Raw genomic sequence first — 17,236 nt, 5'->3', positions numbered from 1 at the left:
AACCTACTAAACTAGGATTTGCTTTTTTCACACTAGAATAGCAAGTGTCTCTTTACTGAATAGCTTCTAAAATTCGTTACTCTGCCCTGTTTTAGCTGATCCTGAGACTGAACCGTCTTTGGAGAGATCAATGTATGCGTAAGGTGCTGTCATCAGACGATGTCCTGAATAATGAATCACCTTTCGGTTCCCTAAGTCACAGAATGATTGTTGTGTAGCCAAATAAAAGCTAGCCTTTCACAAGTTGAGGACCCGACAAAACAGAGGAAAAGCCAAGAGAGACAACAAACAGAGTGTTTATGTTGAGCCTTTTGTTGTTGTTGTTGTTTTGAGGAGTGTTTTTCTCTTGGGGAGGGGCTTGAAGCCTTAATTTGCTGCTATGTAAGTATTAAAGAGCTTGTTCCTAGTTTCCTCACCATTTGATATAGCCCAAGGCATGCCTTTGTCCATCCTGGTTGTTACAGCTGATGTTATCCAGGACTGGGTGGTTTAAAACAACAGAAGTTGATTTCTCACAGTTGCCAAGACTAAGGATTGGGTGTCCGATGAGAGCCTGTTTCCTGGTGTTTAAATGGCCAGTTTCTCACTATTTCTCACCAGGCATAAGGAGGAAGGCAACTCTCCAGAGCCCTCTATAAAGGCACCAGTCCCATCCAGAACTCTGCCCTCACACCTCCCAAGACCCTAACTACCTTCAAACATCGTTGCAGCAGGGATTGGGTTTCAAACATTCCAGCTGCTGTAGACACCATCTCTGCCCACAGATCTTCTAATTATAATTAAGAGGATAACAGATGCACTTGAATTGCTGATTAGGTGAATTAACAATGCAGAGCAGAAGGTAGACCCCAATTCAGCATTTTCACAGAATGCCCATTTTTCCTAAACTGTAATAAATGCATCAAACTTTGAAAGCCCAGTCTAGAATAGTGCCCTGCTTAACTGCTCCAGGTTCAAGCCTCAGTGCTGGGAAGAGTTTAAATATGTGTGTGTGAGATGATGCCACCGGTGAGGCAGGTACAAGATAGAATGAGGCCTGTCATTGGACGAGAAGGAAGGATGGGCGGGAGAGAAGTTTGAAGGAAGAGGATACAGGAATGGAAGAGAAGGAGGGAGAGAGTAGCCAGGGACAATATGGCAGCTGACGTTAAGATTCCACGCTGTACCTTTACAGGTTGTTATGAATGTTCTTAAGGGATGGATGTGTTCAGGGCTTTGTATGTGTAGGTGGGCAATTTTATCTTATCAATTGGATCAAAGGTTATTGTGTTGTGTGTTCTTTCATGTGTAGATTTAAGTGTAAGGGAGTGTGGGGCGGCTGGGCTGGGCCGCCACAGAGTTGGGACGTGTGTTTCTGGCATGGAAACCTGCCTTGGGAACTAGATAGGTAGAGGGATTGCTGCCAGGCTCAGGGAGAGGCCTTTGGCAGTGTCATATGGGATGGAGCAGAGTGGGTGAGACGCTTTGCTGACTGAGAATTAAGATATCTACTAGATATCTTGGGGCACCGCAGTGCCAGATCTAGAGCAGGATAAAAGACTTTTATATTTTATATTTTTACAACAACGTGTGTGTGTGTATGTGTGTGTGTGTGTGTGTGTGTGTGTGTGTGTGTGTGTGTGTGTGTGTGTGTAAAACAGTATACACATGTGATGGCTATTCCTGGTTGTCAACTTGACTATATCTGGAAGGAACTACAATTCAGAAATGGGGGGCCACACTTGTGACCCGGATCTTGAGGCTGGAAGACACAGCTTTTGATTCAGATCTTGATGTGGGATGACTCACACTTTTGATCCAGATTGGCACACGCCTTTAATCCAGATCTTAGGCTCACCTTTAGCTGAGCCGTACCTGCTTCTGGAGGCCCTACCTAAGGACAATGGAACGTGGGTTTGGTTTGTCCTTCTTTGGCTGCTTGCACTCACTTTGCCAGCACATCTGTTGGAGCCTACAGATCTCCAGGATTCCAGATTATACAGAAGACCCGCTGAGCCACCCAGATTATACAGAAGATCCGCTGAGCCACCCAGACTATACAGAAGACCCGCTGAGCCACCCAGGCTATACAGAAGACCCGCTGAGCCGCCCAGACTATACAGAAGACCCGCTGAGCCGCCCAGATTAGATTATACAGAAGACCCGCTGAGCCACCCAGATTATACAGAAGACCCGCTGAGCCACCCAGATTATACAGAAGACCCGCGCCACCCAGATTAGATTATACAGAAGACCCGCCGCCCAGACTATACAGAAGACCCGCTGAGCCGCCCAGATTAGATTATACAGAAGACCCGCTGAGCCACCCAGATTATACAGAAGACCCGCTGAAGCCCAGACTCATGGGACTGAGCAACTACTACATTCGCCTGTGAGTCGTTGCGATAAACTCCATTCGTGTATGTTCATTCCATACGCTCTGTGACTGTGGAGAGCCCTGACTAATATAGACGCACAGATACACATACTTACACATGTGTGTATGTATACCCAAAGGTATGTGGAGTAGCCATGGAAAAGTGCAGTCTCCGAGCAAACAAAATGAATACCCGAAGGTCAGAGAAGGTGGAACTTCACAAGGGAACTGTGCACACCAGCCTTACACATCCGTAAGCCGTGTCTTGTATGACTAAGTGAAGAGCATTTGAAAACATCCAGATGTGTGTGGATGGCCAGTTAGACCCAGATGTGTGTGGATGGCCAGCTAGAGGCAATCAACGTTCAAACAGCCTTTTATTTATCTCCGTCCTCACCATCCTTTTAACCGATATTCCCATCCCCATAATTATCTATGCTTTGAATTAAGGTTGTTACAAGACAGCATTGTTTTAACCAAGGAATAAATTACATGGTTAAGATCGTCACACTGGGGGACAAAACCTTGTGGTATTAAATCACACAGGTCAAGATAGGGAGGGACGGGCGATATTTTACTGTTCTGATGGGGCTCCATCCTCTGATGTGCCGTTTATATACATGGTCAGACTTCTGAAAACACTTTCTATGTGACTTCTGAAGCGCTGTGTGCTCAGCATTACCTAATTTCCTCATAAACCTCTTGCTTTTTAATCAGCTAAGTGGCTCTCTGCTGAATTTTCCCTTTTATTGATATATTGTGAGGGTTGAGGCTATGCCCAGAAACTAAGTGATTCCGCGTGGATGAAATGGCACATCACCATAATTATGATAGAAAACAGAGTCGTGCCTGGGCATACAGAAGACCTTGAGGAGACAAATGTTTACATTAAAGCTTCCTTAAATGGCAGGCTCTGCTACTGCAGAGAAAAGGATGCTCTCAAGCCAGGCTTTTCCACAGAAATCTTCCCAGCAGCTCTCACAGGGTGACTGGCTCAGTGTCTCCTCAGGACCAGGCCTTCTTTCTCCCCTGTTGCTTACTGACTGGGGCCTTGATGCTGGCTACAGGTTAAAACTGGATTCCATTTGCCCCTTATCCATCCGTCTCCGTATGAGTGAAATGTGTCTCAATTCTTCCACGACCCCACCCCACAACGGTTACCTGGGGACAATCCTTTCTGAGTGAAGTCCTGATAATATGCCCTTTAAAACAAACACTAGCCGGTTAAGGTAGTGCATATCCTGGTTCCCAGCACATGGGGAGGCACACGTGGATCTCTGTGAGCTAATGGCCAGCCATCACTACATAGGGTGACCCTGTCTAAAACGAAGCCAAAATCCATCAGACTAGTGAGATGGCTCAGTGGGTAAAGTGAAAGCATTACCCGGGTTGGATTTGGAACTCCCACATAAAAGTTGGGCTTGGTCACAATTATCTGTAACCTCAGGTCTGGGAGGCAGGGACAGGCACATCAGTCCTGGGGCTGACTGACCAGCAAATCTAAATGAAACAGTGTTCCAAGGGGAGAGGGAGGGAGGGAGGGAGGGAGGGAGGGAGGGAGAGAGAGAGAGAGAGAGAGAGAGAGAGAGAGAGAGAGAGAGAGAGAGAGAGAGAGAGAGACTGTTTCAAAAACTAAGGTGGAAAGCAATACAACCTAATATCAACCTCTGGGGTCTACTCACATGGAGGCACATAGGCAAACAGGTCTGCACACAAATGCTTACACACCTTTACACACACCCCTGTCTCTCTCTTCTCTCTCCCACCCCCCATTTTAAAATTCCCTTAACAAACAATATGGAAGCAATAAAAAATGAGATTGCTAGCACAAGTAGTCCTGGGGCCACCCCCTAGAAATACCACTGATTAAATATATATATCAGTTGGCTGTCAGATACCGTGGTATCGGGGAGAAATGTTATCTGCCCATCCAAACACAGCAATAACAATTGCATCAGCCCTTCTCTAAATTGTTGCCACATCCAGTTACATAGTGTATCCACACGGGGGAGCCAACGAGCAATTCCTTCATTATTGTTCATTAGGCGTTGGGGTTTGAATGGGTTTTGAGAGGTTCTAGAACCTTCGGAATTGTGGCCTACCTGGCACTGATGCAGGTAAAAAGCAAAAACCCAAACTGAAAGGGCAGTTTAAATGGCTCATGGAGAATGAGAGACTATTTCATTCGGAAACATTTTATACTCAGCATGTTCATTCAAAAATACAAACTGTTGATTGCTGCAAAGGACACGTGTGCACACTCGGACCCAACGTAGCCCCCAAGCAGGTTGGTCATGTCTGCCTTGCCTCATCTGATTCTGAAAAGCTGCATGGGAAGGAAAACGTGAATGCACCAAGCTGTGTAATATCTCCAGGGGGAAGCAGAATGGTGCTGCACAGCTGTAACCCTGGCACTCAGGAGTCTGAGGCAGGAGGATCAGAAGTTCAAAACCAGCCTGGGTCATACAGTAGGGCAGTCTCACAAAAAAACAGGAGCTGAGGAGATGGCTCAGTGGGTAAGGCGCTTGCCACACAAGTGTGAGGAGTGAGTTCTAATCCCCAGAATCTATGTAAAGCCAGGCAATGAATGAAGGAGATTCCATAATCCCAGCATTAACTGAGGGGAGACTGAGGGTGTTCCAGAAGCTTGTGGGTCAGCTAGCCTGAAGCTACCCTTCAGGGGACAGCAAAGAGACTCTGCCTCAAACAAGGGAGAAGGTAAGAAATGATACTGTCTGCTGTCCTCAGATCTCCATTGAAGATCTGAGGCGTGTGCATGCCCACACCCACACATACGTGAATGCATGCATGCATACATACATACATACATACATACATACATACATACATCACACGCATGCAGGCATGCACACACACATGCGCTTGCTCAAAGACAAAAACAGGAATCAAACACGCGGATAGAGCTCCGCAGAGGAGCGGGGTTAATCTCAAACAAATATACATCGTGTGACTCTATTTCCAATAGTTTAAAGTCTTTTAATAATATGAACACTTACCCCAAATTTCTTTATTATACCTATACAAAAACCATTTACATAGAGTTTTCTAAAGGTGGCATCCTGGTGGCTGACATTATGCTGAAGCTGCATGTTCACGCCGTGCTGCGGAAGTGTCAGAAACCCGCGAGCATCGTAAACTGGTGTAAAGAGGGAAGACACTCTCCTCACAGGATTCCAGAAGCCCAGCACCGACCTACTTTAGTGTTTCTGGTTTGGAACCACTGCTCACTGCTCCTTTCTTCGATGGGAAATGATTAGCATTTTGTTTCCATTTTAATGATAATGCTTTTTTTTTCCCAACCAGAGACAGCAACCAACTTCTCAAGCTCTTGTCCTGCTAGGAGAACTTGCAGCAGGTAAATTCTCTAAGCTGTGGCTTAGCGAGGTAAGGACAATGGGGATGACTATTCCCGGGCACGGGGGACATTTTTAAAAGGGTAACAGGAGTGTATTTGCTTGGGAGAACTTTCAGGGTGTAGTGTGGGGCTGAATGTGGGATGCCCAGTGTAACAGGCGTTGAGAGCGGTTTGTTCTGGAACTCAGAACGCAGGAGCAAACGTGGCTAGGGAGGAGAAAGAGGATAGACAGAAGGGACTTGTTATAAGACATCAAGGAACACAACTGGGAGAGGATTCCTGTACTCAATAGCTGCTTTCAAAGTAGTCACAGTTTATCTTGGGAGTTCTCGAGTGCTGCCACGCCCATTTTCCCCACCACCTGCCACCAAGGAAGCAGCCAGTGGGTGTCTAAATTCCATAAGGCTCATGGATAGTGACTGCCCCCGCAGAACAAAAATGTGAGGCTTCCAACAGAGGAATCTTATTGCACAACCATCCCAGACTGTCCCAACTCCTAACTACCTAAACAGCCCTGAAGCAGGTCCCCCATCCCTCCTTCTCTTCTTATATGTGTCTCTGAGACCCCAGCAAGGGGCCTTGCACTGGTCTCTCTGACGGTGACAAGAACTAGCACTGAACACACAGAAACACTGCCCTCGGGCTCTCTGCTCTGCTTTGGTATTTCTAGTTTGGAATCATGGTCAGCGTTCCTTTCTGCGATCTAACCATGGATGTAATCCATTACAGTGGGCTTTCCCTCTGAGGCTGATGTCCCCTCAGATAGGCCCTTGGCAGTGGCAGGCTCTACTCTCTCCCGGTGGCACGCTCGCTGGAGTCTGTGGCTTGTCCAGCTACAAGACTGCAGAGTGGGTCTCTGAGAGACCACTCTCCTCAAGCTTCAGTCCCAGATTGTCGATCCCGATGCTGGTGACGGGGGGTACGCTGCTTTCTGCTGGCTCCGCTGTGCGTGTTGGGGTGGAACAGTACAAGATGAAGCCTACCATGATGACTGTGAATGACAGGATGTAGAGTCCTGAGAACTGTGAAGAGGAAATGGGCAGTTAGTCACACTCCCTCACAAGCAAGGTGCTGTGGCCTGTTGTCAGCTGAGATCTACCTTCACAGTCTCTTTCTGGGAGTCATCAATGGAGATGTCAACACCTAACCCTCTCCTACACACTGGTAAGTACTGGGCTCAGACTATAGAACCTGGCTTGGCAGTGAACGGGACCCTTGGCTTTTGTTTGTTTGTGTCGGGGTCTCAGGTAGCCCAGTCAGATTGCAAACTCACTGGGTAGTCAAGGCTGACCTTGTATGTCTGATCCTCCTATTTCTTCTACCTCCCAAGTGCTGGGATTACAACTGTGGGCCACCACATCCGGTTCGTACAGTGCTAGGAATATAAAGCTTCAGACATATTAGGCCAATGAGCACCAACTGAGCTATGTCCCTGACCAGATCCTTGGGTCTGTGGGTGGAATCCCTTTGCCTTCTCTATAGCAATCCACTTATGGGGGCCCATCCAAAAAGCTGTCTTACAAAACGGAATAATTAACTGGCAAGTGTGGACACTGTGAGAGAACTCAGCTTATGGTTCTATTCTCCACGATCCACTTGGCATCTTCTGGGCCTACACTATCCACTGAAATTCATCTCACTAGGTTTAACAAACTGTCGTATCTCTGTAGGTAATTCTCACAATAACAACAGCAACAACAATAATAATAATACCCCACATTAACTGAGCAAATGCAGAGGGTCAGGACACTATTCTGCAGGAGTCTGAAGTCCAGTGGGCCGACCAGAGCAAGGACACTATAGAGAACAGTTCCCATAGGAGGCATCTGCTTCCCTTCTCCAGAAGGACCGAGACTGAAGGGGCCCATGTTAACAGAGGCACCACAGGATGGAGGAGCTCCTAATCCCTCATCTGCTCACCCTTTCTTTTTCCTTCACTTTATTTTACGTGTACTGTGTTTTTGCCTGTGTGTGTGTGTGTATACATGGAGGCACAGCCACTTCTGAGCCGCCCTTGAGTGCTGGGAACTGAATCTGGAGCCTTTGGAAGAGCAGGTGGATCTCCAGCTCCTTTAACCTATTCTTCCTGAGACTGAAAATGACACCCGGGGCAGAGTTTGAGACGAGAAGACCAGTCCTTTCCTTTGTCCTCTTCTCACATCGGCGCGCGCGTGCGGACGGACACACACGGACACGGACACGGACACACACACACACACACACACACACACACACACACACACACATCTGAAACTCTGAGGATCGTGGTAGAGCTGCCCTTTGCTCTCTGAGTCTTCAAATGGCCTTTGACCAAAACCAATAAAATATGATATCAAAGTCAGCTGCCAGACATGCCGGTACAAGGGACCATTAACAAAAGCTCTGGAAGGGTAGTCATGGACGGCGCTCTCCCATTCTGAGGAGAGCAGTGTGAGGTCATACGCCCGACCACAGGACACAGAAACACGTCTTCATGTTAACCTCAGGAGCACTTGATGACAAAGTATTAAGATCCTAGGCTGAAAGGTTTGGGGTTTGTGGGAAAAGTATGTTATGAGTCAAATATAATAAGTATGGACAAGTGTACCTTGGACTAGAAGGGTTTATCCCTTTAGCTTTATCTCCTTCTAGACATTATTTTATTTAGAGAAGGAAATAAAAAGTTAAATCACTAATGGTGATATGGTTGGTTAAAAAAATAGGAAAAGTAGGGCCAGCGAGGAGGCTCGGCAGGTAGTCACTGCAACACGGATGCTAACAGCCTGAATTCAGTCCTCGAGACCCACATGATGGAAAGAGAGAGTTGATCCCCAAAAGTTATTCAGGTCTTCAGATAAGCCATGCCACAAATATGTGCTCACACACAAATAAATAAATGTAATGTAATAATGATTCTTTTAAATATAGAGAGAAGGTTAAACAGGTGCGGAAGGTCACAGATAGCCACTCCTCTAAGTTGGAATCCCAATACAAAGCAGCCTTGTCCCCTAGAGGGCCATGTGTAGCCTCAGTGCCAACTCCCTTGGGAGAAATGCGTCTGCCCTTAACAGTTCTCATGGGAATATACATATATGCACACACGGACAGTTAGGGAAAGAGGAGGCTATAGATTTGAGGGGAGAGAGATAAGATCTCTGCAAGGGTTTGAAGGGAGGAAAGAGAAAAGAGAAATATTGTGATTATATTTTGATCTCAAAGGGTTAAAAAAAAAACCCTGTGCCTATCATAAAAACCACTCTGATTCACTTTAATGTTTTTATGCGACGCTATCAATAGCCAATAAATATTTCGCTGGTGTTAATTGAGAGATTCCTTCACCAGCAAGTATTCAGAGACATCAGGCTCCTGGCCCACCTCACCTTGGGTGGTAAAAAGGTTTACACAAGGTGCGCAGACATTTCTGAGAACCCAGCGAGCTTCATGTACCAATACTTCAGATAAGCCTTGTGGGTTCCTGGCTCCTAGGAAGAGAAGAAATCAGCCCCAAGGGTTCCTGTTTGGTGTCCAGAAGGTAACCAGGTCTGCACTCCTACCACACAGAAAGTAAAGGCAAGAGGATCCTGAGTTCAAGGCCATCCTCTTTCACACAGTGAGTTTGAGGCTAGCCTAGGCTTGTCTCAGAAAAAAAAAAATTACCACTAAAGATGGAACTATTCTAGCCACACATGCATGATAACAGGCCCAACCCTTCCATCAGCTACCTCAGACCTTTTATGTACAAAAAGAGCGAACAGAGAGTCCAGCCTGAGCTGTATTGTTCCCAAGGTCACGAGCAGCCCCTGGAAGGTGCTTGAGCATGTCTCGACTATACATAGTGTTCTCGACTATACATAGTGTTCTCGACTATACATCAAAGATGAAACCCACTGTATTTAATCACCTTGGAAAGTCTCAGAAGGGCGATTCTCTTTCAGATCAATTTCTAAGCTGTAAACAGTAACAGAATGGGTGAGGCCTGTCTGGGGCCTGTCTGGTAAGGTTATTGCTAAGAGGACAAGAAAGGGTTTTTTTTTTTTTTTTTTTTTTTGAGATCCAGAGTCTTTTTTTTTTTTTTTTTTTTTTTTCTTTTTTTCGGAGCTGGGGACCGAACCCAGGGCCTTGCGCTTGCCGGCAAGCGCTCTACCACTGAGCTAAATACCCAACCCCGAGATCCAGAGTCTTATAGAAACTTGTTGTAGCCAAGCATAGTGGTGTGCACTCAGGAAGCAGAGGCAGGAAGATCTCTGTGAGTTCAAGGCCAGGTCTACAGAGCTAGTTCCAAGACAGCAAGAGCTTTGCAGAGAACCTCTGTCTTGAAAAGTGAGAGGGGTGGGAAGTGTGTTGGGGGTGTATCTCAGTACTTGCCCATGGGTCCCATCTTCAACATAAACTAACCATGACAGAACAGAAGTTGAAGATCATCATTAGCTGCACAGTGAATCTCAGGCTAGCCTAGGATACCTGAGCATATAAATGGGTAAACTCATCTTAAGTTTTCTTATGTTTTCTTACTTGAACACAATCTATTTTCTTACCTTATACTCGAATAGGAAAAGCCCAAAGAAAAGGCTGTAGAGGTCAGCTGTCAGGATGCCCAGGTTGACTGAAGTGGCACTAGTGACTTTCATCACCAATGGCATGAAGCTGTACAGGCAGAACATGCAGAGGGCAAACGCCACAAACAGCAGGGCTGTAAAGAAATGGAACGGCTCAAGTCAGGAAGAGACATCAGGAGACAACGTGCTTAGGTTCGAATGCCACAAAAAAACTCCCTGGTTCCCTGCAAAGCTTCTCTTTACCAGTCGGCCTTCTCTAAAGAGACTACAAAGCTTTCTGGAAAACGGTAATCGTAAAATAACATGCTGTGAAAATCCAACAGGGAGTTAGATGGTCAGCAGGGGCGTGGCTGTGCCAGCAGCCGTCAACCCGCATCATTCACCGAGACAAAAGGCTGGCTGTGATATAAAAGTTCAACCAAAGCCAGGTCAATATCGCATGTCAAAACAAAATTCCTCACTGGCCTTGTGTGCTTTTATTTGACTGGCCGGTTGCTGTGGTACGTATGACTGGATTCACAATAAAGTATTTTTAGGACATCAAAGATAGACATCAGGCCCACTACATTTTATTTAGCCCATTGCTCTACATGTTCCAAGATAGAACAATATTATTCTCTACTTTAGATCAGTGCTGACCGTGCAGATGTTGACAGCAGTAGCAATGTGTCTGTTTTATAAGCACTTTTTAAAACCCCGTCCTATGCTACACACACACACACACACACACACACACACACACACACACACACACACACACACACACACAAAGCAGAGAGACATGCACTTTTGGGATATCTAAGATATTTGAATTTCCCTGCATCATCTCATCATAGCATACAATCTTCAGCAACACTTGTGTACTATTTAACTACTTCTTACTGATCATTAAGGTTCAAACCTTTCTTAACTCCCCTAGCACCTTCTGCATTATCCCCACAAATGTCCAAGGATATCAGGAGTGGAGCAACAACAGTGGGCAGAAGGTGATTATACGACCATCCATCACTTGACGTTAATGCTTCACAACGTACAGGAAGCCCGTGGTAATCTCTAAGAGTTCAAGGACCTAAGATGTGGGCTTACTTGCTTGATAGCTAGTGTGACAAAGGTGAGTCTTGGTTTTATTCAGAATTCCTAGGAAAGAAACCCTACTTCTTCAGATGAAGATTAAGACAGAGGCTGGCCCGCCAATGCTCAGAGCAGGCTGTCGTCAAAGGTATGAATTCCCGAAGATATGAAAATATGGCTGCATTGGCGTGCATTTTTGTCAGTTAAAGGACAGAATGCAGACTTAAAACACTGTCTGTTAGGTACCTACCAATTTTCCAGTCCCATTGAATCCGGGCAATGTCTTTATATTCCACAATCAATCTAAGATCAAAACAAGAAGCCGGGTAAAGACTCACGTGTTAATTTCTCTTATTTTGTAGAAAGTTTAGAAGCTGTAATTTGGCCAAGGTAAAGAGTTATGTTGAGCTTTAATTTTTTTCTTAGAATATAAAATATCAACCGGGCGGTGGTGGTGCCTGCCTTTGTGCAGCACTCGGAAAGTAGAGGCAGGTGACTCTGTGAGTGTGAGACCAGCCTGGTCTACAGATCGAGTTCCAGCACAGTCAAGGCTACACAGAGAAGCATGTCTCCAAAAACAAACAAACAGACAAAAAATAATATAAAAATATCTAGCAAGGCATGTGGCTCATGTTGGTAATCCCAGAACTCATTAGGCTGAAGCAGGAGGATTGCCATGAACTCTAACCTAAGCTACAGTGTAGAGCCCTGTCTCAAAAACCAAACAAAATTAAAGTCCTCTATTAGATTTTATCAAGTTATTAATTTCAAATGTGATTTGGGGTTAAACAAATATTAGTTGGAGAGGGTAATCATCTACCAAATATTTTCTCATTAATTATTTTAGACTCGTTTATTTTTAATTTATGTGTATGAGTCTTCAGCCTGCATATATGTCTCTGTGCTATGCATGCTGCCCTTGAGGTTAGAAGAGAGAGTTAGACCCCTTGGAAATGGAGTTGCAATGGTTGTGAGCTGTCACGTGGGTGCTGAGAACCAATCCTCCTAGGTCCTCTGGCAAAGCAACAAGAGATCTCAACTGCTGAGACATTTCTCCAGCCCCTACTTACTAATTTTTAAAAATGTAAGTCTGCATGTTAAGTAATGGTCTTTATTTTGCTATTTTATTGGCATTATATTTCAGTGTGTGTGTGTGTGTGTGTGTGTGTGTGTGTGTGTGGGTGTGTGTGTACCTGCCACAATGTGGCGTGGAGGGAGAGGACCACTTGCAGGAGTTTCTTCTATCATGTTGGTCCCAGGAATTGAAGTTAGGTCATCAGGCTAGGCAGCAAGCGTCCTGAGGCATTTTGATGTACTACACATATATGTCATCACACTTTGCTATAAGTAATCCCCTCCCTGACTGTCCTGACCCCTGGCCCCACATTCGTTCGTTTTGGGTTTGTGAATAATTTTAGATTCTTACAGCTGAATGCCACTGATGATTGTTCCAAATAGTCCCACCATTCCTAAAAATTCCTGTCTGCTCAGCTTCTTCACGATGTACTCTTCACACACGTTAGACACAGCGTACAGGGAAGCCCCAAGCAGGACCAGGATGTCACCGATAAGAACGTCACTCCCTACAGGGCAAGACACAAAAAGAAATGTGTTGCCAACAGGTAAGCGAGGAGTTACAAAACACTGCTCATTTGAATAAAACTTTATTGACTCCTAGTTTCTGTATGTTTAAAGGCTCTTGCCCTTACTGTCTGACGTGACACTGCCATCCTTTTCACATTTTTACTCCCTGGGAGGCCGACCGACAGAGTGGAAGATGGTACCGTATACCATCATGAAAGAAAGCCGTTTAAAGACGTGGAGAATTCATAGAATGAATTGCAGGGAATTTGTTTAGAAATATGGGGAAAGATGTTCGGTTAAAAAAAAAAAAAAGTGGTTCTATCTTGATCCAAGGAGATATTAAAATTATCTTGGAGATCTGGTGAATTCAGACCTAGTTTAACATCTATATTCCAGTCAGGCAGTGGTGGCAGCCACCTTTAACCCCAGTACTTGGAGGCAGAGGCAGGTAGAAACGTCTTTGATTTCCAGGTCAGCCTGGTCTATGGAGTTGAGTTCCAGGACAGCCAGGGATATACAGAGAAAAAGAAAAAAAAAAATCTTGTCTCAAAACAACAAAACAAACAAACAATAAAAACCAAGGTTTCCAGTCAGAGTGGTGCTGCGGATGTCCTCCCACAGCAGTAGGGGTGGGGTGGGGGTGGGGGAGCTGAGGAAGGAGGGTTTTGAGTTTTTGAGTTCAAGGAAAGGAAGAAAGGGGAGAGGGAGGAAGGGAAGGAGAGAGGGAAGGATAGAAAGGAAGGAAGAAGGAAGGGAAGGAAAGAGATGGGAAAGAGAAGAAACAAAGAAAACGGGAGGGAGAAAAAGAAATAAAAGAATGCCATAAAGGGGAGAAAAAAAGAGAGCTAGCTCAAGAACAGAGGGTTTCGGAACAACACATCCAAAAACGATTTAAGAAAAAGATGATTTTCTACAAATATATTAAAAATAAATCCTTAAACATGTTTAAATGGGAAAGTGCAGTTAAACAAGAAAACGACGACCAAACATTTAGCAGCAACTGGGAGAGTGCTACCGGAAACCGGAAGTACCAAGTGCTGAGGAAGCCAGCACACCTCACTGAGGAGGGGCCAGCCCAGCAGGCACACACTTGCTCTCAGCATGGATTCATGCTGAGTTCTGTCCCAGTAACTAACAGACTAACCCGAAATCGAGCAAAGACACTCCTGTGGTGGAGCGAGTGACACAGTCTCACCTGAATTATCCTCTCGCCCGGCTAATATGTCTGCGCCAACCATGGTCCCTACACCCAGCAGACAGACAAACACGGCAATGAAGTGGATCACTTTGTATCTTGCCCGGAGAATAAACCAGGAGAGAGCCATCAACACAGGGATCCCAAAGCAATCCAAGAGCTGCGGGGAAGAAAAGCATGCAGCCTCAACCATTTCAGCAGCATAAGTGAGTACTAACAAGAGAAAGCACCCAGCGAACGCTTGTTACTGCTGGCCCTGAATGCAAGCGCTTACCTGAGCTGACTTGTTTGCACAGTCCCTCTGTGAGACTGGGACTGCAAGCCAGGTTTTAGATGTGCACACAAAGGCTAACGAGAGATTAGTTGCCCCAAATCATATGGTTAAAATTCAGGCTGGGGATGCAGCTCAATTAATAGGGTGTTTGCCTAGAAGTCACAAAGCCCTGTGTTTGGGCTCTAGTTTGATATAAAACAGTACTTTAGGGGTAGAGGCAGGAGGACTAGGAGTTCAAGGTCATCTTTGGCTACATAGCAAAGTCTAGACCAGCCTGGGATACATCAGATCTTCCTCCAAACAAAGCCACTCAAGGCTGAATCTGTTCATTTTACCCTGGGGCCTCTGCTTCCCCACTCTGTGTTTATCTTTAAATACAGAAGGCAGAGTTTCCTTCCAATACATCAATTTACACCGCCAGCAGATATTTATTAGATATATCCAGTGTCCAGGACTCTGCAAGAGGGTTTGGGTGTGCAGCTTAAGTATTTGCCTGGCAAGCACAGGGCCATGGGTCGGTACGTCATAAGAGGAACTGGAATATAAAGTTGAACAAGATAGGAGCCCTATCCTGAGGAGCACAGACTAGACTGGACAGACAGGAAATTAGGAGTCACAAAGTCCAACATTTAATTGTAACTGAGCAAAGTGCTACCAAGTACAGGTTCCAGTGAGGCAACAAACAGGCACCATCTCCCTGATAGAGAGTTCAGTTCTACCATGTAAGACACATGCTTGCTGCCAGCAGATTCCCATTCATTTTTAGCATATGTTCCTCCATCATTTGAGGTCCATAAGATGCTTATACCCCCATAACTGCTTTTCTTATCAAACAGGGATGAGGAATATTCAAACTATGGCAAATCCAAAATCAATGGCAAGATAAGGAAGAAGAGAGAGTTCAGTTACTCGGTTCTTAATTTGACAGTGTGTGTGTGTGTGTGTGTGTGTGTGTGTGTGTGTGTGTGTGTGTGTGTTGTGTATTCAAGGACAAAGTACATTGGAAAACATTTTTAATTTGGGGGTGGATGTGTAGGCCAGAAGAGCATGTTGAATCTCCTGGAGCTGGAGTTGCAGGCAATTGTGAGCCACTGATGTGCATGCTGGGAACAACTCCCGTTAGCTGCAAGGGCAGCAAGCATTCTTAACCCCCGAGCCATCTCTACAACTCCTGAAGGCTCATTCTTGATGCACTGAAGTACATACAGAACTAATATGTAAATGCACGGCCACACACTAATTACATTCCTGAAGTGTCTACGCTCAGTCTGTGGGGTTTTTAGTTTGCTCCTGGTTTCCTCCCTGTCTGTTAAGTCATGGACAAGACAGACAAAGCCTTAAGCCCCCAGCAGTCTGTAGGACCGCAACTAAAGCAGTTCACTGCTTGTTTTCCCAGCAAAACCATCACTGGGGGCCAGAATTTCACCAGTAGTCATGGGCCTGCCATGTTAGTTACTCTTTAGTCTCCCTGAGCTTCCTTGACTGAACATCAAACCACTAAACAATGTCCTGGAAGACACCAGTGGAGTCCAGCCATTACAGCTTAACACTGTCAAAGCTAGTCTATCTTTTAGAACCCTGGAGGGGGCATGACCTTGAGAGACTTGCTTATGTCATGGGAAGAACCACAGAGGCTTCATCTCTAACTCTACCACCGAGTAATCCCCAGCCAGCCAGTCTCTGAGCCAAAACCCAAAATGCCGGGACCAGATCTAGTGACCTCAGGTCCCACCCTCTCTGAAATGCCACCACTCCCTGTCTGACACGTGTTACCTTGGGCCGTGTATCTACAGGAACCGCCTTTCTGAATGTTTCCTTGGGGTGGAGGTCTGTTTGTTTGTGTGTTTGTTTTTGATACTTTAAGTTCCAACAGTTTCATTTAATGTAAGTTTTTAAATTATCCTATTATCACAGTGAACAGAGTACTACATACCCTTGGATAGCAGGGACATGGGTATAAAAATGAGTTTGACCAGAGTAGAGGCACAATCATTTAGTCTGTGCTCACATTGGAAAACACCGGTTTTCACCAAGCCTTGCCTTTTCAAAGTAAAACATGTTTTGTTTCACCTCAATTTATTGATAGTTTCTAGAATTTGAAGATCTAAAGAATATATCTGTGTTAGGATAGTGAGAAAAATGAAACCTCAACAAGTTACAAGAAAAAACTAGAGAGCTCAGTGGTTAAGAATACTAGATGGTCTTCAAGAGGACCAGACCAGAGTTCAATTCCCAGCATTTGCGTGGCTCACAAAATCCTGTAACTCCAATTACAGGGCATCTGGTGCCCTTTTTTGACCACCAGGTACACACATGTGTTACAGAAATACACACACACACACACACACACACACACACACACACACACACACACACACACAGAGGCAAAATGGTCATACACAGGGCAAGAGAGATGGCTTCGAAGTTGAGTAGTTGCTGTTCTTGCAGAGGACCCAGGTTTGAGTCCCTGCATCCACATGAAGGCTCACAACTGTCTGTAACTCCAGTTCCAGGGAGTTTGACACCTTCTTCTGACCTCTGAGGGCATGAGGCAAACTACATGGTACATAGCTACGCATGCAGGCAAAAGATTCACACACACACACACACACACACACACACACACACACAATTAAAAACACCAAAATACATAAAATAAAATTTAACTTTAAAAAAAGTTGAAAGAGGAGGGTCAGGGTGGGTACATGAGTAGAGTGTTTGCCTCCCAAGCCTAAAACCCTGTGTTCAGTCCCTAGCGAGTGTTGCAGGAACCAGTGTGGCCGTGTATACCTGTAGTCAGGAACCAGTGTGGCCGTGTATACCTGTAGTCACAGCCCTTGGGAGG

The 17,236-nt window shown here is 45.4% G+C and overlaps 1 protein-coding gene across 1 annotated transcript in view; it reads right to left on the bottom strand.

Annotated features, from left to right (window-relative positions):
* Positions 1-6,422: 6,422 nt before the first annotated feature.
* Positions 6,423-17,236, bottom strand: part of Slc35f2 (solute carrier family 35 member F2) — a 43,531-nt gene continuing 32,717 nt past the window's right edge. Inside the window, exons 4-8 of the mRNA XM_032911156.1 lie at positions 14,118-14,277; positions 12,765-12,921; positions 11,589-11,641; positions 10,247-10,401; positions 6,423-6,754 (exon numbers count right to left, since the gene is read on the bottom strand). Coding sequence (XP_032767047.1) covers positions 6,566-6,754; positions 10,247-10,401; positions 11,589-11,641; positions 12,765-12,921; positions 14,118-14,277 — 714 coding nt within the window. The 3' untranslated portion in view covers positions 6,423-6,565. The remainder of the gene's footprint in view (positions 6,755-10,246; positions 10,402-11,588; positions 11,642-12,764; positions 12,922-14,117; positions 14,278-17,236) is intronic.

This window comes from Rattus rattus, chromosome 8, assembly GCF_011064425.1.
Source record: "Rattus rattus isolate New Zealand chromosome 8, Rrattus_CSIRO_v1, whole genome shotgun sequence".
NCBI classification, from domain to species: domain Eukaryota; kingdom Metazoa; phylum Chordata; class Mammalia; order Rodentia; family Muridae; genus Rattus; species Rattus rattus.
The sequence above is the reverse complement of the archived record's forward strand: the minus strand, read 5'-3'. Positions and strand labels throughout refer to the sequence as shown.